The sequence below is a fragment of the Phaethon aethereus genome (genome assembly GCF_964289735.1).
Source record: "Phaethon aethereus genome assembly, chromosome: 8".
NCBI classification, from domain to species: Eukaryota; Metazoa; Chordata; class Aves; order Phaethontiformes; family Phaethontidae; genus Phaethon; species Phaethon aethereus.
The window spans coordinates 7,469,330-7,493,578 of NC_138584.1; the positions used below are offsets into that span (position 1 = coordinate 7,469,330).

Consider the following 24,249-nt stretch of genomic DNA (forward strand, 5'->3'; position numbering starts at 1 on the left):
GTCAATTGGATGTCTGCTGGGAAACCCAGCAGCAGCACATAAAGAACAAAATATTTGCCTTTGTGCATTGCCTACTCTTTTTTTGCTGAGCGCTGGCAAGCGTCTTTGCAGGTGCAAGGTTTTGTGCATCTGGAGAAGAGTCCAGTGGGAGGGAGGGCTGGGAGACGTAGCCTGCGCAAACCCCAACAGCGTCCAAGATGCGTGAGGCTTGCTGCCCATTCGCCTCAGTAACTGCGTCCCACTGGCCTGGGAGAGCAAAATCTGACTCTTGATCCGAAGTTTGATTTCATGGGCTCCAGCCCCTGCGAGCACGTGGCTCACGGAGCTGCGCCGGAGCGTGGCTGGCACAGCCAGCCCCAGAGCAGGCACACGCTCCCAACGTGATGGGGCCATACCCGGGAGCCGGGCACTGGGCAGAGGCGGTGGGAAATCCTGGGGCAGGAGAAGCCCGAGTGGGGTGATGTTTCCTCATGGGTGCTGCAGACGAGTGGCAGCCCAGGCTGCCGCGCTCGTGGCTGTGCCCCAGCACCGGGGTGGTGAGTCCTGTCCCTCTGCAAACCAAATGTGTTTTGTTCAAGTGCCTGGGTCCGGCACAAAGCTCAGCAGATTTTTCCTACGGCTTGTTGCCTGCCTCGTTACCAACGTGCATCTTATTTCCACTTCTCGTTTCAGCTGCCAGCTACTGGGCCATCTCATGCCTCTGCGGCTTTGAACGCGGGCTCTGAGCAGATGTCTCTGTTGGATGGAGCAGCTTTATTTACCACCCTCTGTTCTGCAGACCTCAGATGCGTTTTTGTCCCCCTCCCTCGCAGCCTCCTTGGTTATTCAAACAGCTTAAAGAGCTGATAGCAAATTTGTGATCAGTTACCCCTGGGAGGTACCTGGGCGGGCGCTATGTCCCGCTAATGTTTCCACTTGCGTTGCGTTTAGGACCTAGCTACGCTGGCCATTTCACGCTCTCCCAGTTTGCATGGGAAGCCTCCTGCCAGCCACTGGTGTGGACGGCTGAGCGTGCGGCTGATGGCACAGCAGCCTCCGTGAGCAGCGACCGCAAAACCAGCTCTTTTTTTTTTTTTTTCCTTTTGGGAAGGTACCCTGGGTGCAAAGTCCTGCAGAAACCTGCTGTCCATCGGCCGCTTTGGCTCCCTTTTGGAAGGCAGCCAAGAGGCAAGTGACAACATCCCACAGCTGGAGCCGCCCCCGCACACGTGGGTCCTCCTGGCGCAGCTGCGGGATGCATCCGGACCGCTCCGCTGTCTCCCACCCACTCGATCCCCTTTAGGGACCCTCAGCCGGGCTGTCCAGCTCACCTCGCACGACAGCAGGAGACTCCAGCCGCTCCTCGCGCTGCAAACCTGGGGTGCGCAACCGCCGTGGGAGTGGGGTGGCTGTGCCGGGGCGGGGGAGCCCCCCAGCCTCCCCTGCCTCTGCCAAAGCGCCGCGTGTCTCGCCGATAAATCGGGAGCAAGGAGGGGCTCTCGCCATGGCGGCGGCGGGACGGAGCACGGGCGGCCAAGGCTGGGAGGTGAGTGTCCCCGGGGGGCTGCGAAGCCTTTCCATCCCTCCCTGACAAGACCAGCGTCGGTGATGCGGAGGCTGAACAGTCCCGGTGCAAGTTTTGTTTCCTTTTCTAGGAAAGGCAGGGGCAGATCTCCAAAGATAAAATACAGATATTTGCAAGACTGATAAGGAGGGATAGTTTAAACACAACTTGTAAATGAGAACTGCAGGGTTTTGAAAGCAGCCTGGCGAGCGCGCTGTGAGAGTGGATGGATTTATGTATTTTTTTTTTAAATTTGGACAACGCGAAGATTAAAAGTCATTTAATCGAACTCGTAAACTAAGAGCCCAGAATGCTGGTAAAGGGGATGAAGGTTTGAGGGTGACATATAGGTAAATCCCCTATAGAGGGTATGCTGGCAGCTGCTGCCCGAGAGGGTGGTGACCCTCTCCCAGGCTAAGCCCCGTTCGCAGCCCGGGTGCCCAGCGGAGACAGCAGGGATGAGCGTGCTGGTGGCAGGCGCGGGCGTCAGCGGGCCGATGGCCACCAAGTGCTGCCTGGAAGAGGGGTTGGAGCCCACCTGCTTCAGGCGGAGCCGGGACATCGGTGGGCTCGGTGCTACTCGGTGGGCCGGCGGCGCCTGTCCCCCCTTCCTGCAGGAGCGGCGGCTTTGCAGGCTGGGGAGCGGGTCAAGCTGAGCTCCAGTGGGTGGGGAAGGGTGCGAGAGCTTTCTGGGTGCTGCCCTCTCCCAGCCGTGCTCCCCGAGACCAGGGGAAGGGGCCTGGGGGGACGGTCCCTACCCCGGGGCACAGGGCTGATGCGTCCCCGGGTGCCATGGCAGGAGCACGTCGAGGCTGGCCGGCCTCTACCCGTCAGTCATCAGCAACACCTCGAAGGAGATGTCGGCATTCTCCCCGAGGACTTCCCGGTGTTCCTGCCCAACGCCCAGCTCCTAGACTACCTCCAGCACTACACCGAGCACTTCAGCCTCTGGAAGTACATCCAGTTTGGGGTGAGCGATGGGTGCCGCGGCACTGCCCCACTCCCGCCAGGTGCCGGTGGTGATGCCGCTTGGCTTCCATGTTTCAGACCACCGTCGCCAGTGTCAGGAAATGCCCTGACTGCCACCACGGGCCAGCGGGACGTGGTCACGGAGGTGGACGGGAAGCAGATGTCTCACACCTTTCGTGCCGTTATGGTTTGCAAGTGGCAACTGAGCCGTCGTTCCCCTGCACCGTTTTCCTGGTACGGTACGCGGCTGCCTGTGGTTACCTGCTTCCAGGGGCTGGGGGGAGAAGCGTCAGTGGTTCCTCAGGGAAAAGGCTTCCTTCCTTCTCTTGCTTCTGCTTTTCAAACCTCCTGGCATGAGCAGCAATACATCCTCATGCTGCAGCAGCTTTGTCTTTGCAGGGACTGGTCGCTTCAGAGGAAACTTCCAAGGTAGGACGGTTTAGCCTTGGAGAAACTGTCCACACAGTATGCAAGATGGGACAAGGTCCTCTCAGTGAAGCTCCATCATCTTTGACAGGGTTGTATTCACCACTGCTGTGATGAATCTCCCCAGCTGTCAGCATAGAGAGGGTTGTCTTGTCATCCACGTTATCAAGTGCTTCTGAAGCTGCTTGCAGGACAGGAGAAGAGGTTTACTGGCTTTGCCGAACCTTTGCGTCCCCATCTCATGAAGGCTGACTCCTGAGACTGCACCAGCACAACTCTTGCACATAACTGTCTTCCAAGTCCCACCCAGCACATGTGTCCCTGCTCACTGCCGTGCAGGCGCGTGTGAGACCCCATTTGGGAGAGGAAGCACCAAGTCCGTGTGCGTGGGATGGAAGGCCCCTGATTGTACTTCCTTGCACTTGCCGTCTGGATTGTTTCTACGCCAGTTCTCCCGACAAAAACCACAAATGCTCAAGTAATTAAAAGCTTTGTTTCTTTTTCCCCAAGGCATCAAGGGGTTTCAAGGCCAGTACTTTCACAGCCAACAATAGAAGCATCCTGATGTGCGTCAGGGGAAGCATGTCCTCATGGTCGGCATGGGTAATTTGGGAGTGGAGATCTTAGTGGAAGCCAGCTACATAGCCATGAAGGTGCCCAGCCACCCCAGGGGTGCAGGGAAGGCGATGCTGTGGGCAATAGCTCAGTTTGCCATCACCATAGGGATCGTCCTGCAAGGTGTCCAAACAGTATTCCTGAACCCATATTTCTTGGTCAAAAACCTACCCTGAAAGCAAGCTGATGGTTCTCTTCTTTCCTGTTTCACCTCCATCTCCAGCTGCCAGGAGACCTTAAAGGTGCTGCTGCTACTTTTTCGTTGTGTAGTGCTCTGCGCTGTGCCCCTCGGGGGTCACTTTGTAAAGGCAAAGCAGCAAGTTGATCACCCGAATTGTTGATTCTCCACTCTCTCCCAGGTGACTGCACTGGCTGAGGCACCTGGGTGCTCAGCCGTGTGTTTGACCACGCATACCCACGGGACATGGTTGTCAACACTCACCTTATGAGCTTGATCAGAAACAGCTCCCCCAACCGCTCTCATGGAAGGTTTAATTAACTACAGCATGAGCCAGTGGTTCAGGCATGAAAACTATGGCCTTCAACCAGAGAAGAGGTACTTCTTGGTGGCTCCCATCCCATGCAGTGTCACAGGGCTCGTGCTGCAGGCAGGCGGGAGATCTCCAGCAACCAATGCAGCAAACAGCACCCAGACTGGGGTGATCTCGAGTGGGGAGTCTGTAGCCCAGCAGGAGAAGATGAGCTGTAGACCCCTTAGGTGGTGTGAGATGGAGCATGCTGGAAAAGATCGAGAAGGACCAGAGCAGTTTTCCTCACGAGGCTCCCTGGGAAAAGAGGAGGAGGGAGGCTTAAAGCATGGATCAGCTCTGAAAAGAGGTGGTTTAAAGAGTTATTGAGTGAACAGATGAAGAAGGCAGAAGATGTCCGCAAGTCAGTCAGGCTGTGGGGCAGAGTGACATTGTTGCAGGGATGAATTGCCACCGCTGAGCTAAATCCAGCAATGAGGATTTCCTGCCCTCCCGGGGAAGAGCTTCCCACGTTTTGTGTTGCTGAATGAGTTCCCAGGTCCCCCCAGGAGTTAAACTCTGCAGGACGCTCTGCTCTTTTCTAGGCTTGTGTCGGTTGCCTCCTCAGTCTGTCGTGGAGAAGGAAGTAAACGAGAAGAAGAAAAACCAAGTGCGAAGGTAAACCAGTGCCTGGAGCCTCAAAGGTTTTTTGGTGGATTGAAAAGCCCCTGGAGTTTGGGGGGGGGGCAGCAACACAGCTCACACTCTGCGGCTGCTCCCTGCACATACAGCTGAGGCAAGGGAGGGATGCCCAGGTCCAGCCACCCCAGTGCATTCACTTGTGTTGAGCCAACGTAACCTTTGATTTGATGCTGATATTTTGCCTGTTGATGACAGGAAGAAATTAATTCAGGGTAGTCGAGACTGAAGTTTGCTTGGGAGTTGGGGAAGTGTGCCAGGGTCCCCAGAGACTGAGAGACAAAATGGCAGAGAAATGAATGGTCATAAATGCAAAGCAATTCAGCAGGGGGGAAAAAAAAAAAGCCAACCCGAGGTGTAGGTACAAATTGTCTCACCTCTCAGCACGGGCATCTGAATCACTGTGAATAGGTGTCTCAGCACATCGGCACATAGTTCATGGGAAGGCAAAAGGTCAAATCACAGGCTGAGAATTAATAGCAAATGAATGAGATAAAACCAGGAAACTAGGCAATATATTAATCCATGTTTCATCTAGATTGTTATAGTAGAAAAGATATAGAGCGGTGAAATACAGAATTGCACAGAACAATTTCTGTATAATACAAGGCTAAACAGCTGAAGCTGATGGAAAGTGGTGAATTCTGCAGGAAACGTGAACTGGAAGAAATTCTTCAATTCATCACACATTTTTGCAATACCTAGTGGAAATGAATGTGAGGGAAACTAAAGGGTGCCGCCTTTCTCATGCTGCACTTGACTCTTCTGCAGAGAGCAAAGGGAATCACAGAATCATTAAGGTTGGAAAAGTCCTCTAAGATCATCAAGTCCAACCATCAACCCACACGAAGCCCACTAAACCATGTCCCAAAGTGCCATGTCCACACATTTTTTGAACACTTCCAGTGATGGTGACGCCACCACCTCCCTGGGCAGCCTGTTCCAGTGTTTGACCATTCTCTCAGTAAAGAAAATTTTCCTAATATCTAGTCTAAGAAATAGAAAGTATTTTTTTAAAAAAACACCAAGAAAGCTGAAAATGAAATTGGTTTGACAAACTTTTAGAAAAGGTCCACAAAAGCAATGAGAAGGTGTCCAGATACAGCTTGTGGGTGATGAAGTGAAGGACCAACTGATGCACGTGAGAAAGGTGTGTACCAGAGCCAGCACCACTTTACACGTGCTGTGTCATGGGCAGGATTCGGGCCTGGAAAGACCCTGGTTCCCACTGCACGTACTCCCAGTCCTTTCCTAAGAGGAACCCAGCTGCGTTCAGATGCAGAGGCTCTGACCTCCAGTTCCTCTCAGCCCCGCTGACACCAATCCTTCTCCCAACTCTTTTTCTTCTCCAATTCATTAAGGTGCAGTCTGTCCTTTGACGAAGTCCTCAAAACCGACTGCCTGGTCTATCTGGACAAGCTCACCACCTTCATCGGCGTCAAGCCCAGCGTGCTGGGGCTGCTCGGCAGATACCCCTGAGTGGCCCTCACCACTTTGGCCCCTGTACCCCCCACCAGCACGAGCTGGGGGACCCTGGGCGCTGGGAAGGAGCACGCTGGGCCACCTATGCCCAGTGGAACTGGACCCTGAAGCCCACAAGAAGGCAAGTCCCTGCCTGCTCCTCCAGCTCCTGCCCTTCTCTCCTGACTGTGGTGGGATTTCTCCTGCTCCTGGCTGCCCTGATTTTTTGTTTCCAGTAGATTTTAGAGCCTGTTTAGGTTTTTTTCTTGTCCTTGGGGATGTTATCTCAGGTCAGACACAGTTCCACAGAGTGCCACAGGGCAGGGGGAAAGGTATTTCATCAGGTTGTAACAAACTTAAAACTTTAACCAACAGCACAAACCTCTTTCTGCTCCAGCTCACCCCCAAGCACAGCTTTGCAGACCTGATTTGCCGGGGATGCAGCCTCCCCCCGGCACCGGCATTTATTGCCCCTCTGCTGCTCTCCTGCCTGCTGCCTTGAGCAGAGCACGGCTCTGTGGCATGGCCGTGCCTGGACCACACTGGCCAGGACACAGCAAGGGCAAGACTAGCAAAAATGGCTTTGGGTGTCACAGAGGGAAAGGAGCACAGGTGCCCAGCCCTGCCCCAAATCATGCAGGAACTGGGGTCTTTAGTCCAGCAAGCGGTTATCTGGGCTGGGTAAGCAGGTCCGGCTGTCTCTTCTTGCAACCTTAAACCCTATCACCCAAAAATCCCAGTTTGTGTTGAATTGGTGCATCTTTCTAGCGAAAGGGCCCTGGCTGCAGCGGTTTGTCACCCCTGGGCCCGGGGCTGGTACCCCACCGGGGCTGAGCGCTCCCCGCTCCGCTCCCCTGCGCTCCCTGCCACCGGACAATCCCGGAGCTTCATTTTGTGCACAGAGAGAATTTGATCAATAAAATTTCACGGGCTGTGGCAAGAGCGGGCTGCGGGCCGCTGCCTCATCACCTCCCCCTGTGCATGGGAAGAGCTGGGGGGTCCCGTGCCCGGGCTGGGGCCGTGCCAGCAGGTGCCGCGGGCACCCCCCCTGGGGCTGCAAGGGCTTTCTTCGACCACCAAAAATTAGGCTGCGCTGTGCACCGTATCCCCCATCCATGCCGTCTGCCGGCGTGCAGGCAAAGGGAGCGTGTTTTGTTGCTTTCCCGGGGATGCCAAGCGAGCGCCTGCCCGGGGCAGGCAGCGCTCGGGGGGACGGATCGGGAGGACCCCAGGCTGCTGCCGGGGCTGGGGCGGCAGCGCGCTGCGGCGTGGGAGTCCGTGCAAGCGCGGCCCCCGTGGGATTGCGGTCGGATTTCCACCCGGCACCGCCACGGGCAGGTTGAGAACTTTCTGCCAGCGCGTTTAAGCACAGCAGAGCAGGGAGCGCGGGTGTAAAGGTCAGTGGTGCAAGAGCCACAGCGAGCTGGACTTCAGCCTTTCCTTTAAACCTGCGGCTGGAGAAAATCGAAGCAAAGTTTTGGCCGAAGCCTGAGCAGCGAAGGCACGGCACTGCCCCGCAAGGTTTGCTCCTCGCTTCTCTCCGGCTGGGTTTTGCAGGCGTTAAAAGCGGGCAGCCAGCGCTCCGGGGTTTGGCGTTCACTGCTGGTGGGGGGAGAGGGGGAGTCGGAGGGACCCTCCGGAGCAAAGCTGTCCGTAGGTAGCGCTGGAAAAGAGGGGTGGCTTTAGCACCCTGGGCACGTCGCTACCCTTTCTCAAAGCCAAGGGAGGCTCCGGAAATGGGGGGCGGGTGAGTGTTGGTATGTCCTGCCTTGTTCCTGCAGATCGAGGAGCGGCTCAGCCTGGGCTTTTGGATGCAAAGGGGGTTTTTTGCACCTCCCTCATTTTTCCCTGGCTTTCTGCAGTTTCCTCCAGTTCCTGTTTATGTTAACTTACTTTTTGACACAAAACAGGTATAAAAAATTTTATAAATTACTCTTTATTCAGACTCTGCAGTAGGAGTGTTTGTTATCTAATCAAAGTTCATGTAGGTTCATTTTTTTTCCCGGTTTCTTGGCTTTCCAGTCAACCTTGGTGCAGCACAGTTTACACACCCTGAGCTTTGAGTTCCTCCCATTTATACTCTGCATTTCCTGGATTTCTTAACATTTGTATATTCTGTAATCCCAGCTGCACTTTCACAGTTCTCATTTCTGAATCACTGCACCATGCTCCTGCTCAGTCAGGCATCACTTTTTTAAACAAACAAACAAACAACCTTTTGGCTTTTGAGAGAATGCCTTTTAATGGGAAATTAAATTTTTGTGTGAAAACAAGCCAGTTTAGCTGAAATTATTTCTTGAAAAGATTTCAGGACGATTGCTTTGTGCAGGCGGAGGCAGATAGATAGCTGCAAGCCTCTTCCCCTTCTTTGCGTGTCCTGGTTTGGGCCAGGAAAGGGAATAAATAGAAGCAGCAGCACAGAGAGGTTTAAGAGTACCTCCTTTCCCCCACCTGCAAGAGGGGACGTGCTGGGCCCTCGGCGTGGGCTCAGCGCAGTGGGAAGGGTAATGAGCAGCGTCCGTCCCCAGCACTCGAGTCAGGAGCTGGTGATGGCTTTCTCCAAGGGCAGCTTTCCTCCATGGACACCTGCAGCCGGAGAAAGACCAGGGGTGTTCACTGGGGATGGGAAGAAGGGACTGGTGTTTCTGCTAACCTCTGGGCTATTTTATTTCCAGTTTCTCACACGCCAGCCCGTTGCCTGCTGCAGGACAGCATGGTGCAGCGCGTGGCTGTTATCGGGGCCGGGGTCGGTGGGTTGGCCTCCGTCAAGTGCTGCCTGGACGAGGGGCTGGAGCCCACCTGCTTTGAGAGGAGCGAGGACATCGGGGGGCTCTGGCGCTACACGGTCAGTGGGCTCTGCCTGCGTGGGGAGGATTGGCCCTGGGTTTGTCCCCTCCCTCGGATGCTCTATGCCCACAGCAAAGAGGAAAGGGTGGCTGTGCCCTCGAGGACCATCCCTGTCCCAGGTGCGGGGGCTCCCCCTGACTCCAAGGTGAAGAAGGAGATGGAGGGAGCAGAAGCCATGGTCACCAGGTGCTAATCCTGGTTTATTCCTTGTACACGAATACAAGGAAGAAAAATACTCACATACTTTTGGGGGAGAAAGCACTTCCCCGCACATCTGCAAACAGCACCACTGTCTTCACACAGGACTCCATCGAGAGCGGGAGGGTCAGTGTGTACCGCTCAGTCATCACCAACACCTCCAAGGAGATGTCCTGCTTCAGCGACTTCCCCTGCCCGGAGGATTTTCCCAGTTTCCTACCCCATGGCCTCCTCCTGGAGTACTACCGGATGTACGCTCGGCACTTTGACCTCCTGCGGCACATACGCTTAAAGGTGAGCAGGGACCCCAAACACCATGGGGAGAAGAGTCATCAGTAGCTGCAGATACCAGGGCATCGCCCAAGGGGGCCAGGACAATGCTGGGTGCAATCCCACGAGGACCAAGTGCCGATTGCATCCTGAAAGCAGCCATTTGGGCTCCATGTTTTAAATTAGGCTGCTCAAATGTGGGCTGCCTGGTGCATCCCCCCACTCAATGCTATCACCAGGGGAAAGGTGCAGGGTGGGATTTAACAGCTTCAGGGGTGACGTGCAGCTCCCCGGGGACCCAGCCTGCCCCCGGCATCCCCAGCCCTTTGCAGGCAGGTCCTCTCCGAAACACGGCACAGTCCCTGACTGCTGTTTTGTTGGGCTTTGGTGCAAGACAACAGCTCTCAGCGTGAGGAAGTGCCCAGATTTCGCCACCTCGGGCCAGTGGGAGGTGGTCACCGAGACCAACGGCATCCAGGAGACGCATGTCTTCGATGCCGTCATGGTTTGCACCGGCCATTACCAGGAGCCTTACTTACCATTGGCTTCTTTCCCAGGTAAGCCCGGCCTTGGCAGCGGGGTGGGCTGGGGCTGGCCCCCAGGATTTCACTCGGCACCCATGGGTCCCTTGGCTGCATTTTACTTCGTGAGCCTGCCTGCTCCACAAAGGCCCCATGCCAGGGCAGGCAGGACCCTTGCCCCACAGGAATGGCTGTGAGCATTCCTGGGAATGGGAAAAACACCTCATAAAGATGCAGCCAGGCTTTTGCATAAGAGTTTGCAAAGCAGGACCAAGACGAAGAGGTGCAGGAGGGTGGCATCACCCGGGGAGACAAGACCTCCACGGGCTTCTCAGGTGCAAGGAGAGGCAGAGGGTCCGGACAAACCAACGTATCTGGTGGTAGGAGATGCTCCCTGCTCTCTGCCTAGGTATTAAGACCCGCTTCAAAGGCCGGTACCTCCACAGCCGGGAATATAGAGACGTGGAGGCTTTCCGGGGAAAGCGGGTCCTCGTGGTTGGCATCGGCAACACCGGAGGTGACCTCTCCGTGGAGCTGAGCCGTGTGGCTGCAAAGGTACAGCTCCGCAGCAGTGCTGAGCCCGGCCGGGTGCCGCAATAGCCAGCGGCTTGGGTTATGCGCGGGAAACTTTGCCCACCAGGTTTCTCAATAAATAGCACTTCAAACTGAGGGCAACTGAAGAAGCTCTGCAATTCCTGGAGGCTTTGGGCCACCTGAGGAGTGGCCATTCAGCAGCTGTGGGAATTTTGCAGAAGCCACCACGAGCTGTTCGGTTCATCTGGAACCCATCTCCTTCCCTCAGGATAACCCTCTCAGCTCCCAAGTGCAGGAGATGAGATTTGCCATTCAGGGCAAAACCAGCAATGAGATGTCTGGGCAGGAGGCTGAGACCTGCCTTCTCCCCTAGGTGTTCCTCAGCGCCAGGAGCAGCACGTGGGTGTTCAGCCGGGTCTCCGACCACGGCTTCCCCTTTGACATGGTCAGTACCACTCGCTTCAACCACTTTCTCGACTGGCTTCTCCCGTCAGCAGTCACAAAGAGGATCAGGTTTCGGAAGTTCAATTCGTGGTTTGACCATGCGAACTACGGCTTGGCTTCCACCAAAAGGTGTTTTTTCTGACTATTTTTTGCTTGGTCAGGGGGGCATTTAATGGTGTGAAATGCTCAGTTTTTAATTTCAGGGCATATTTGTAGAATAGCAAACCCTTGGAGGGGAACTCTGGCCACAAAAGTCATTTCGGGTCCATCCCAGATGCTAACATTGCTATCCTCCTCTTTTCCACCTGCAAGCTCCAACTTTAAGATAATTATCAACGAAGAGCTGCCATTTTGCCTCCTCTCTGGGACTGTTGTATTGAAGCCAAATGTGAAGGAGTTCACCGAAAACTCTGCTGTGTTTGAAGATGGGACAACTGAAGAAAACATTGACATGGTGCTCTTTGCCACGGGCTACATCTTCTCATTTCCCTTCCTCGAAGAGTCGGTTCGCAGCCTCTTCGATGATAACCGTTCACTCTATAAATGCATCTTCCCTCCCCAGCTGGAAAAGCCGACACTGGCCATCATCGGCTTAGTCCAGCTGACTGGCTCTGTGATGGTGGGAGCAGAAATGCAGGCTCGCTGGGTGACAGGGATCTTTGCAGGTGGGAGATGGGGTACAGGGATGGGGGGATCTGCTGGGGTGGGAGGTTTGGGGTGGCCTGACCTGCTGTCCATAGACCCTACGGCATATTTCAGCTCCTGCCACAGTGCCCATGGTGGCCATGGGCATTAGTAGCACCGTAGCCTCTGCCCCCCAACTGCACCCCCATATCCCTACTACTCCACACACGCTGCTGTAACCAGCAAGCATGCACGCTCTTGGTAAAGGGGCTGGGAGCATGGGAAGGGGGTGAACTTTTCAGCTGAAGATGTTGCTGGAGATCTCTGGTTTCTCTGTTCTTCTCAGGCTGGAACAAGCTCCCTCCCATCAGCAGGATGATGGCTGATGTTTTGAAGAAGAAGCCACCAGTCAAAAGGTGTGTGATGCTCCTGTGCTCGGGGTGTGATGGGCACAGTGTGCCAGGATAACCCCAGGGAAAGGGGGGTCCTATGGTGGTTGTGGGAGGGACCCACCGAGGACACCCATGTACCTTGAGTGCATTTATTCCCTCACCACCTATAGCGAGGTGGGGAAATGCTGTTGGAGGCTTCTTCATGGATGACAGACCAAGACACCAAGGGCACAGTGGTCTGGAGCAGTTTATGGCAAGACCCAGGACCTGCAGGTCCCCTCTGCTGGGCCTCCAATCCGCGTCCTCCGCATGTCAAGAGGGAGGTTTGGTTTCCTCTAGACTGAGGGTGCCATCTCGTGGCTTCTCCCTTCCAAATCCAGGCAGCAGGGAGTGCTGGGGTCAAGGCCAAGCCCCATCCAGAAACCCCACCCCGTTGGAGCCAGGCAATGCAGGTGGGGGACAGTTTGGTGGCAGTTTTTGACAGGTCAAGATAAGTATTAGACAAGGCTGGAACTCATCCGTCATGTACGTCAGAGCTCACATCCTACCTTGCTGGTGGGATCTTACAGGAGGTCAGGACGTGTCCTCAAGGCTGTGGGACAGGTGATGGTGGACGTGCTGCCTTGCAGCAGCTTTCAGGAGCAAGGGGGAACCTTGAGGGGTGCAGGCTGGGTTGGGTCTGCCAGCAAGGCAGAGGTGTCTCGTAGGACACTGATGAAAATCTGGGACAAAAAAGAGCCACAGGGATTGTCGCCAGGAGCCCCAGCTGCTGCAGACACAGGTGCTGTTACACAGAAATACGGGAGTATGAGGTACCATAGAGATAAACTCGAGGCTGTCCCAAATCTGCTGAAGCAGATTCAGCACACGTCCTCCCTCCTGCTAGGGAGATGAGGCCTCAAGCAGAAAAATCCTGGAGGTCCCTCCCAGCATGGGAAGCCTTCTGCATCTCCCAGTTTTTCCCGTCCCCTCGGCAGTCTTATCTGTGAATACCTACTCCTCTACCTCTCAAAGTCAGCCAAATCCAGACCTGTGAACCTCGGGGAAGGATGTAGCATGGGTATTTGCGGCATTACAACAATGGAAGTATCATGCTAGAACTGTTTTTGAGGTCACAACTAGGTTGCAGAGAGAAAACAAGCTTCTGCCTATTCCCTGCCCCAGGTAACTGCTGGGGACCAGCCCCACAGAGGCTCTTTTGGTGCCTTTAGGTTTATTTGGGGCTGAAGGAGTTCAGTCCCAGAGACTGGGGCTCACCTGATGTCTGAGCCCAGAGCTTTTGCTTTCCATAGAGCTGGGAACCGAGATGGGATGATGCTATTTGATTTTGTCTCTTTTATGTCACATTGAAGGAATCCATCCGAGAGGGAGAACTTGAAGATAAGTTTTATCAGCTACACCGACGAAATTGCTTCATGTGCTGGCGTAAAGCCCAGCATGCTGAGGCTGCTCCTGACAGACCCCCGCCTGGCCCTGGCTGTCTTCTTCGGCCCCTGCACGCCCTACCAGTACCGACTGGTGGGACGGGGGAGGTGGAGCGGGGCCAGAGATGCCATCCTGACTCAGTGGCAGCGGACACTGAAGCCCTTGAGAACTCGGGTGGTGGATGACATCTCCTCTGGCTCCTCCGGTTGGCGCTGGATGTGCCTCCTGGCCCTGTCGGGGGCTCTCACAGCAGGTTTCCTCCTTTCTAAATACCCCCGGCTGGGCTGGAGCCCCCGGGCAGGTCCCCAGCCATAGAAGAAGCCTGGTGAGACCCAGTCCCAGGCGAGCTGGGGACGGTGCGGAGCTGTGCCGCTGCTGGGTGCTGTCAGCGGGGCTGGAGTTGGGCCAGCGCCGGCAGAAACCCCAACCTCGGCGCTGTCTGGTGCTTGGCCGCCTTCTGCCGATGTTTCACACCCACCAAGGGCTGTGCAGAGCGTTTACCCCAAACCTGCCGCAGCCCGTGCCCACGTTGCACCAGCACCAGGCTGGATCTCCAGAGGACTTTTGGGAAGAGCTTTTTTTGGGAAGAGCTTTTTTGGGATGGGCTGGTGTGCACAGGGCCAGCCTTCTCCCCCCTCCCCCCCCGAGCTTCCTCCATAAATTTTGAGCAAGACTTGCAACACCTTGAGATTTTCTGAAACACTAACTGTAGAGATCTTTGTATTTACAGTCTGCTAACCGCTGGGACATGAAGTAGGGAGCCACGAATAAACCTCATGGATTTAGTCTTCTCTGATGGTTTTATTAATGGTTTATTATCGGGGGGGGTGTCAAGTGGACCCAGTACCTCGAGGCACGGGAGAGGGGAGAGCCCTGTCCTGAGAAATAATATGTACAGTGACAAATCCAGGTGGGTGAGTGTCCCTGCCATTGCCCGAGCAGCCTCAGGCTTGCAGGAAACCCTGAAGCCCACGGGGAGAAGGCAGAGCCTCCCCACGCACCCGCGGGTGCCTTCTTCTGGGGACTTTGCCGCAAACCCAGTGGCCGGGCGCTGTGCGCTTGCACTCGGGCTGCAGCCACTTCCCGCCGGCGGAGCGTGTCCCTAGCCGTCTCCCCGCGACGGAGCTCCCGCTCGGCGGCGGGGGCGCTGGGCGCTGCCGGTCCTCACACGTGTGGACGCAGATGCGGATGGGTGGGGGAGCCGCCCGCCACCCCGCGCCGCCAGGGGGCGCGCCGGGCGCCGCGCGCCCGCCCGACTGCGGCACGGCGTGGCTACGTGCGCGGCGGCGCGGGGGCGGAGCCGGCGAGGGGGTGCGCGCGCGCGCGCGGCGCTGTGAGGTCAGACGTCGTTGGCGCCGGCTTGGCCGCCCGCCATCTTGGCCTCTCTGTGGAAGCGGCTGAGGCGCGGCGTCGCGGCGCCGGGAGCGGCAGCGGCCTCGCCGAGTCCGGGAACCCCCGGGGAGGCCGGAGCGCCGGCCCGCCGCGCTGTGCACCAGGTAAGCGGCGGCGCCTCCGCCTCCGCCTTCTGCAGCACTCCATGGGCTCTGCGGCGCGGACCGGCGCCGGGAGGAGTGGGCGAGCGGCCTGCGCCGCATGGCCCCGGGCGGGGGCGGCTTCCGCCCGCCTGGCGGCGGCGGGCCCGCGGCCGGCGGAGAAGGGGATGCCCTTGGGGGCCGGCACCCCGCCACCCGCCGCGGCCGGGCAGAGGGAGGCGGCGCGGCGCTGGGCCCGTGGCGGGCAGGTAGGCCGGACTAACCCGCGCCGCTGGGCCGCACCGCACCGCATCGCCGCCTGGGGCCGGCCGCACCCCGCGCTGGGCACAGTGCCGGGCCTCGCCCGGGGCCGGCGGGAGGGGGCTGCTGTGGTGGGGGCGGCTGAGGGCCGCTCTTGCGGGTGTGCTGTTTTTTTCTCCCGCCCATCCTCCAGTATCCTCGTCGTCGTCCTCCCCCCCCCTCCCCCCGCTTTTTTTAACGGCTCCAGGTTTCTCTCTCTCTCTCTCAGGAGATTACTCGAGAAACGTGCCGCCCCCTTCGTGCGTTTGAGCTCATTTTGTGGCTGTGATTCTTCCTCCAGAAATTCGGGGGGAGGGGAGCCTTTTCTTACGGGATGCTGGAGGCACATGTAGGGCACGGCACTTTGGTTTTCTAACTCTGAAATATTCTTCCACAGTTCTTGAGATGTGCAGTAAGAGGCTGTTCCTGGGTTATTTGATGTGGGACTGAGTGAAGCACCATTCAGGAAGGTATTGTTTCTGCTCAGAGGGACAAGATTTGTAGGGGCGGGGGCAGCAGAGTCAGGGCTGTTTTTACTGATAGCACGTAAAGGATGGTGTGAGTATGGTTGGATGACATGGCTAAAATTCCGGCAGCCAGTCTGCAGTGGTCATAATTGGAGCCATCACCTAGGGATGCAGGAGTTGAAAATCTTGAGGCTAAAGATGACTTGGATAGTTTCTGGTTCAGGCCCCCTTTAGGGGGAGGGGAGCATGTGTGAGAGCATGGTACTGGGCATTGAATGGAACGTTTTTCTATTTCTTTCCTTTTTGTGTCTCACGTGTTTTGTAAGCTTGTTCCTTTGTGAAAGGTCTTAAACTCTGTATCATTGAGAAAGGACCGTTTTTCTTGTCGCTCTTTCATTACTGGGGTCACATGGGTACTTAGTAAAAATTAGCATTATTTCCAACAGAAGGAACAGGACTCTAATTTTTAATAGCTTTGTTTTTCTGCAGTGAGACATCAGGCCTACCTGTTGTCTAGTCTTAAGAGCTCTGCTCAGACAAGAAACTGCTTTTGAAGGGGGAAGGAAACAGGACATGATCTCATTTGTCCATCAGTGAGAAACAAAAGGATTACCGTTTAATACTGACTGCCAGGAGCTGAATGGCTGTCAATTTTCTTTGAATTACATAATCTAGAGAATTTTTCTTCAAAGTTAACCTTGAGGTGTTTTAGTGCAACTCTGCTCCAGTCTTCTTGGGACTAAGGAATCTCAAAGTTTTGGGAGTTCTTTGAGCTTGGTGAATGTTCAATGAAAAAGCAATTTGTCCCTCAGAATATTGTGCTCAGTCTGTGAGGAGTATGACCGCTTTGGCAGAGATGTGTGTGTAAGAGGTGACTGTTTAAAGTGAAGTGAGAACTGGCATAGGCCAGTGCTTGTGTGTGGAGACTAGGATTATGGTCTCTGTGTGTGTCTCTGTCACCTAGGACTCTGCCTTGGTGTATTGTGTTTCCTGCATAAAGTGTATTGCTTTGGTAAATAATCACTTGTAAAATACGTATAAATCCATACACAGTCATTTCTGTGAGTTTTTCTAATATAAATATTCTGTCTTTTGGCAGTTTAGTAGCAATTTATAATTTATTTATTTATGTTTAGACTTCATAACAGGAACCTTAGCTTTCTGTAGATCAACCTGTAAAAATAGTTACATCAGCCTACAACTTTAACTTGGTTGCTGAAGTCCTTGTTCAATGGTACAGATTTGTGGTATGCATCTTGTGTAGGTCCTGTTTCCCCACATCCTGAAGTGTACTAGGGAAAGTGAAATGGGCCACAACAAGCAAGGAAAAGATGGCACAGTTCAGAAGGGAGCTCTCATGTAGGTTTTGTTCTGTCTGAATGAATGCTGTGTCAATAAAGAGAAGGAACTAATGTGGAAGCAGTGGGTATGTTGTATGGGGTTGACTTAGTCTGGGTGTCCTGGGTTACTGAAGTGCAAGCGCTTTATCGCAGACTATTTTCCAGGCTAACTAACGGGAGCGATGTGAAAGTGGAGAGAGGGTAGAAAATGTAGTCCAGATACCATATAAGGGTGGCGTGGATAAGAGGCTTAGATGTGGAGATAGAAAGAAAAAGGTATCCCTTGCAGAAGGATTAAACGCTTTCATAGTGTACTCTTGCAGAGGAATAAACCCTTGTGTAGCGTATTGGAGATGTGAGTGAAGAAAAAATACTTCCTTCTGTTGCAGGAAGAGTGGAACATCTTCGGAGGCTATATACGGTAATAGAGGGTTGCGGGGGGGGAACCTCCACCCTGAAAATGCACCACCTTTCCACTAGTTGGGAATGGATGTTGGGCTTGTGATGACGGGACTGCTAGTGGTGTTTTACTGGTAGAACCAGTTGTTCATCTTCCATAGGAAATTTTTCCTTCGCTCAGCTTCATGCCCTCAATTTTTTTTCGGGTCAGGGTTTCACAAAACCCTGTAGAAACTTCCCATGGTGAAAGCAGGTGTAAAAATAAAAGCTGAGATTTGAGTGAAGAGGTGGGAGGTAATAATACTCTGTGTGTGTTGGTGAAACGAAAACAAAATGGACAGAAGTCTTAAAAAAATGCATAAAGAGTAGAGGAAGATGAAGTCCTAATAAAAATCAGCTGAAGACAGCTTTTATGTCTGTGAAGAACAGGCTAACAGAAATAGACTGTTTTCATTACAAATACCTCAACCATTACATAACATTCTAACTAAATGCTAACCAACTAGTCTGTTACATATTGCAAACATGTATTAAAGGGAGAAGCTGTGTATTGTTCACATTGATCCAAAGTATGTGGTGATAAATTTTAACTGGTACGTATTTGAAAACAACGTGGGCTGTGCTTTCAGGGGCTTATACCACCAGAGGCAGGAATTACTGCACTTTGAGGTACATCAAATGCAGAAGTAGTGACTGAAGAACAGTGGCATCACGCAGTGCCTAGTGACTGAGAGGAGAGGAGTCTATTAAATATCTCTTTAAATCAATTTACAACTGACTTGTGAAATGGCAGTTTTACTCAATTCTTAGTTAGTTGGGATATAAGATGCAGTTCATCATGCTCAAAGGTACCAAATGGTTTTTCATAGTAAAGCCAGCAATGGCTAGGTTGGCCGTTTTTTGCTGCACTGGTTGCTTAAGCTAGCAAATCAAACTTTCTCTGCTTAGAAAAGCAAACCTTTTCAGGCTGTCATCATTAAATCATGTAAACAGCTACAGCTTGTTTTAAAATTAATATTTTGTAAGCCTGTGACCTTAATATTCCTAGATTTTTAGTGCTTGTAATTTTTAGCTTATACTTTTAAAATATGTTGGTAGACTTAAATTGTATTTGCAGGAGTAATAGTTTACATTATTCCTGGTAAAAGAAACATTGTTTAACGGATTTCAATCTTCAACTAAGATGGAAGTGCAGGAACATCTTCATTTTGTTTGAGAAACCAATGGTTTCTATTTCAAAGTAACAATGTATTCCACTGAAAGACCTCACTGTGTTTAGGATCAATGCATTGATGCTTTCATTTTGCAAAAAATAAATTATTGTATTTACAGGGCTTGTTTCATAATAGTGTTTAGGACAGTGCTTCCTGTACAAGTGTATCTAGGTGTGTATATATAGGTGTGCAGCAGGTGTTCTACTGAGGAGGAACAGTAGCACTTTCTCTTCCTGATGTGTGTAAATAGTCTGTAGGAAAGAAGTGTTGTAGTAAGAAAAACTTGCCTTTGGCTTGTGATACAGCTACTTGGGTAATTTGCTGGAGTCACCTTGCTTAGGAGGTTTTTCATGCCACAAATCAAGCTATCAGCATGGACAGAACTTTGTAGTATGCACTTAGCTTTGGATAAAGAAGTTTTTTTGTAAGTATTTTGATAATATATTGAGCCTTCTTAATTACTTACCTACTGCATTTGGAAAGCAGAGTATCAAGGGACACCTGGGATTTTTTTTTCTAAGCAGAACCAACAGAACCAAGAGCAACTGAAGATGTTAAACTTCATCTATAGCCATTTGGCAGATGCAAGTTAACTTCCATGGAAAAATGGGTTCTGTTATGCTGAAAGGCAGATACATAAAGCTGGGTATGCTGATAAGGCTTTTCTAATTTAGCTCCTCATTTTTTTTTATTACACAAAACATGAATGAATCCAGTCTAAGGCAGAGGACTGAAGTTGACCCTTACTGTAATTAACCAGTGTTGTCCAGCACTGTTGTCAGTGTGGTTTTTGCAGCTGCATCTCTTACATGCTGAGCATTCTTTCAGTGAAGGATGGTCTCTGCTTTAGGAAACTAGAAAGTCACTGGGAAAAATCCATGTAACCAGAGATTCAGGGGTAACAGGCAGCAGGTAGAAGAGACTGTGAGCAGCCGTGAGCTCTCCACAAGCTGGACCAGACCAAGCATTAAATTCTACCACCTTTGTATGCACAGGAGTGAAGGGTTTTTTTAATTGATGCTGTCAATGGTGTATTATAAGCTGGTACATTTGGCAACCCTGGTTCTCGCTCTCTACAAAATTGTAGATTCCAACTGTTGATGTCTGTGCTTCCGTCTTTGAGTTGGACCCTTCAATAACAACAGTATCTTGAGAAGGTGAACAGAAAAAGGGAAAAAAAATAGCTAGAGAAAAGGAAATTTGTTTTGGCACATCTGTTCTAAAGAGGAATGAAAATCCTAAGGATGTAGCCCTCAAGTGGTTGTTTTGCACTTCCAAAATATTGTGAAAGAGCTCACGAACAGAAGAGCTTTCCTGAACATTATATGTAAAGCAATGTCTAACTTGATTTCTGAAGTCAAAACCTTACATGTAATTATTTGTGTTACTTAGGGAGTGATCAATGAATAGGGGCTTTGGAAAACCAAGTTTTGCGTAAGAACCTTTATTTATTTGTGGCTGAGGTCAGGCATACTTTAAAGGTGCAGAAAGTGTGATGTGGAGAGAAATCCACTGCTCAAAGTGAGTTGTGGTTCCTTGAAAGAACGATGAAACTAGGTGTCACTTCCTCTGTCAAGAAATGTTCGTTATTAGAGTGGGGCTTGGAAATTGTGGTAAAGGAGCAGGAAATGGAAGTCTTGAAAAAGATTTTTCGAGTTATTCACAGCAAGAAATGGCTTTATGTTTGTCTCTTAATCTGTCCTGCCTTCTTCCATAGTCCAATTCAACGTGAGGTGGGTAGGAAGGGTTGGAAATAGGCCACCAGTTTAAATGGCATTGTTTCAGAGTTTGTAATGAAGTGCAAGGGCTTTTGCAGCAAGAGTATTAAAACGAAAGTGAAAAATGAAACAGTGGAGAGAGAGGTAATTTTAAATAGCTGCAACTTCTGCTGCTCATCTGTCAAGAATCTGGTCTATTTTCATGTACCTATTGATTATCTTTCATCAGCTTCCTAAAAGGAAGTGTCTTGTACCAAATGCTGTGACCGACTTAAGGAGTCCACTCTTGTTCAGCTCAGCTGTTGTTTCTGGTAACTTATTCCAGACAGCCGCCTGTGGAGGAACAGATCCTGAGCGCTGTTCAGCCTGCAGCTGGAGTCAGATCTGCTGAAGTGCAGCCGGAAGGGAACAGCAGCTCGCTCATGTTCTGTACGTTCAGAAATAAAAGAAGATCCAGTAATATGTGGAGACTTCTTGCTCATACCTTTTTTGCTGTAGAGTGCAAGCAATTCTGCATCTGTTGTTCCTGTGAATGGATCCTCAAACCCACCATCCTCACCAGTTCTGATTGATTATTTTTTCTGTGTAATTAAATCTAAATGTAGCAAGTGCAGAGAAGTGCCAACATCTGAATGTTTTCAGCACTCTCGTTTGAACAGACGTGGGAACATCTGTATGTCATCAGTTGTGTAGCTTCTTTTGCAGCCCCACTGTGGACTTCCCTTTTGCTCCCCTGTTCTCAGCTTGACAGAACAACTGCTAATCAGGATGCCACTAAGAAGGAGACTCCCCATGTCTCTTTCTGCATGCATGGGGACAATAGGTATGCTAGTATTTTTGCCTTCCCAGGCTTCTTCTGGATTGCATGATGTGCTTGAGCAAGAAAGAAAGTGGTACTTGTCAGAGCATGCTACGTGCATTTGTAGTTGTTTTTTTTTAAGGGACTGTTTGTAATCTTAAACATAAACAGATGCCTTTACAGAGAGCGGCTGTGGTCAGGATAAACTGACCTAAATTAGATTGTAAAAAGCCTAGAGACTAGTTGTAACTTTTTCAGTTAAAAAAGAATTCTGATAGGTAAGACCAGTCACATTAGTTTTCTGTATTCAGAGAAAAGCGTTGCCTACCAACCTGCTATTTGGATACTGTACTCCGATAGCAGGTACATGGCTTGTTTCTGCAAGAATTTGCCTTAATTTATTCCCTTATCTTTTTGTCAAATATGCAGTGATTCAATTTTGAGAGCTTTGGAGTTTTCTCATTCTTCTAAATAATGGAAATTTCTTTAATAAACGCTTTTGCAAATCTTGAAAATAAAAAAATCTCATTTGGCATCTGCAAGTTGAAAAGCTAATTGGGTGAAAGCACTCACATTGTTTTGTTCCCAGAAGTAATGAGAACGCACCTCATTATGATGCGGTCTTTAATTGTATAGAAACTGTTCTTTTTTTTTTTTCCTGGTCCTGGCTTCCTTCCAGCCCTTCAACTGCTGCCACAATTAAAAATTTACAATTTTAACAAGCTTCCTAACCAACTGCATGAAAGTCGAAAATCAAAAATCTCTCTTGCAAAAAATTTGCTCTCATGCTTAGTGACAAAGAAATAAAGACTTGTAAAGAAATTGTCAGGCTAAGAAGGAATAAAATAGACTGCCTTAGAAGTGAGCTGTAAAGAAGTTTGGGATCTTATGTTTTCAGAAAAGAATACATTTTTAGTTGAAATTTATTCGGTAATCTTGCAAAACATCTAAATTATTCTAATTTATGTTTGAGGATTATCAGAACATGGCAAGAATAGCTGCGTTGTGTTAGTGCATTAGCTTTATGGTGTGCTAGTTCTGACTTATGTGTGGCATGCGCTGTCAGTCTCTACTGGAATATCTTAGAATCCTTTTTGGCAAGGAAGCTGTTTAAATGTACTTTGATAACTTGAAAATGGACTGGTAGTTGAAGAAATGCTTCTAATACAGTACAGTTATTAGTATTTTATGTGGTCACTATACCCCACTGGTGAAATTTTGGTCTAGTAACTATGGTGTTCTGTAATATAGATTGTAGTCTTTACAGGCTCTGGAAGCTTTTTATTCATGTACCAGTGAGAAACAAGATTTGTTTTGCATTGCTGCTTTGTTGTGCCTCAACCTAAACTGGGAGTTGCTCTGAAAAGAATGGTAAGCTCATTCCACTAGTTTGTTGGTCATTACTATTTGAGTTTGCCAGCAGACAGAGAGAGAACTATTTCTTTAAGTATGAGTTCACATTTACTTCAGTCATCAGTGCAAAGCTATCTGGGACAAATGCAACTTTCAAAACCATGACTGTAAGGACAGAAGCAAGATATGATGGATCAGTGTTGAGGTTGGTGTGTTTATACCATGATCATTCTGGTCCGTTCCAGTAGAGGTGAATGCTGAACCCAATGTGCATTTAGTCTAGTGGCACATATGGGGTTTCTGATTCTCATAATTTTATGGTGCCTTAGACACATGCAGCTATGGTGGACAATTTCAACTTCTAAGTTCATTCTCTTTGTTATTTGGTTATATGCAAATTCCATCAGTATATTAGCCTAAAGAAGTATCCCTCATGTTGCAAAGAAGTTTGAAGAAATGACCAAAGTATATTTTCTAAACTCAGAAGCCAAATTAAAATCATTTCTGTCTAGATCTCTTAAGCCAGTCATTAATTTTTTTGGCTATGCAGAAGATTAGAGACTTCAGGCTGAGTCTGGACATTGCATATTTCACTTCTGGAAGGTACTTGAATGCTAGAGTAAGTACGGGAGAGGATTTCTTCTGTAGAGTCTTGTGTCCTGCTGCCGGAGATAGCAGATGTTGGATTTATTCAGCTCAGAATTGTGATGTACATATTCTAAGCAAAATGTGTTTTAGGGAGCCTGTGTATTTAGTTTAATATAACCTATATAGTTATAGTGTGTGTGTGTGTATATATATACATAAAACCTATATAGTTATAACTTTCAAATTCACTTGACTGTACTTAGATCTTCAGGGGCAAAGTATGCATGGCTTTCGATGAGTGGTGAAGCACGGAGGTACAGTGGTAAGCCTAATGTTGCAGCCTAGAAAGTTGTAGGCAATAGTAGAGGCTTTTTTTGTTAAAAATCTCTGGTGATACTTTTACCCTTTTTCATTATCTAACTTCCGGTAATTCAAAGAATTACATTCTACTACTGTTTTCTTCTGAAATTCTGGAAGCAGTGTTTAAAGTGACAAGCTAGAGGATGGAGCTTTGGAGCTTTAAGTTTATCATCTGTATTTACGTTAAGGATACAAAATACATTGAAGGGAGTTTCTTAATTTGACCTTGTTTGATACTTGATACTTTAAAAAATTGATTTCTATTTGAGTTGTAAACTTATCCTTAAAATAAAAAGCTGTTGTCCTTCCTTTACAGAGGATGTAAATTTACCAGAAAACTGAATAGAAAGAGTGAAGACCATACTGTAAAGACATAGGAGCAGTAGTCTGAGGAAATGTTTTGCCTGCTGGGGAGAAGGGCAGGGGTTGGTTGTTAGTTGGTCCTGAACTCCCTGTAAGTCACCTGTTCATCTGCTGCTGATTAGTAGGTACCTGCATTCCAGATCCCATTCACTGCCTGTTGCTTGGGAGCACCTGTTGCTTTCCTAGGTCTCCTTTTCTGTGGTGATGTGCTGCCTCCTTACAAATTTTCTTTGTTGTCTGTGAAGTCCTAGTGAGTCTCTTTGTAACTTAATAGCTACAAAGTAATACTTAAATATGTTGCTGGCTCTTGGCGAGCTTCTGAATGCTAACAGTGAAACTACCCATAAAAAGTTGCTAGCCACTTTGCTAATTTGAGTCACGGGGTCAGCTCAAATCATACCCTGTAGGAACGTAATTCCCATTGACTGTAGCAGGAGATAG

At 50.4% G+C, this 24,249-nt stretch overlaps 1 protein-coding gene and 1 pseudogene across 2 annotated transcripts; both read left to right on the forward strand.

Moving 5' to 3' along the window:
* The first annotated feature begins 1,557 nt into the window (after positions 1-1,557).
* On the forward strand, positions 1,558-6,198 carry LOC309407256 (dimethylaniline monooxygenase [N-oxide-forming] 2-like; annotated as a pseudogene). Its single transcript has 5 exons — positions 1,558-2,126; positions 2,343-2,513; positions 2,591-2,751; positions 4,626-4,698; positions 6,081-6,198. The product of its transcript is annotated as a dimethylaniline monooxygenase [N-oxide-forming] 2-like (transcript).
* A 2,628-nt stretch (positions 6,199-8,826) lies between these two features.
* LOC309407257 (dimethylaniline monooxygenase [N-oxide-forming] 4-like) lies at positions 8,827-13,750 on the forward strand (the record flags this gene model as incomplete). Its single annotated transcript, XM_082002735.1, has 8 exons — positions 8,827-9,025; positions 9,331-9,519; positions 9,890-10,052; positions 10,426-10,571; positions 10,924-11,123; positions 11,307-11,659; positions 11,965-12,034; positions 13,363-13,750. The coding sequence occupies exons 1-8, from the start codon at positions 8,894-8,896 to the stop codon at positions 13,748-13,750; spliced, it is 1,641 nt and encodes a 546-aa protein (XP_081858861.1). The 5' UTR covers positions 8,827-8,893.
* Positions 13,751-24,249: the final 10,499 nt, after the last annotated feature.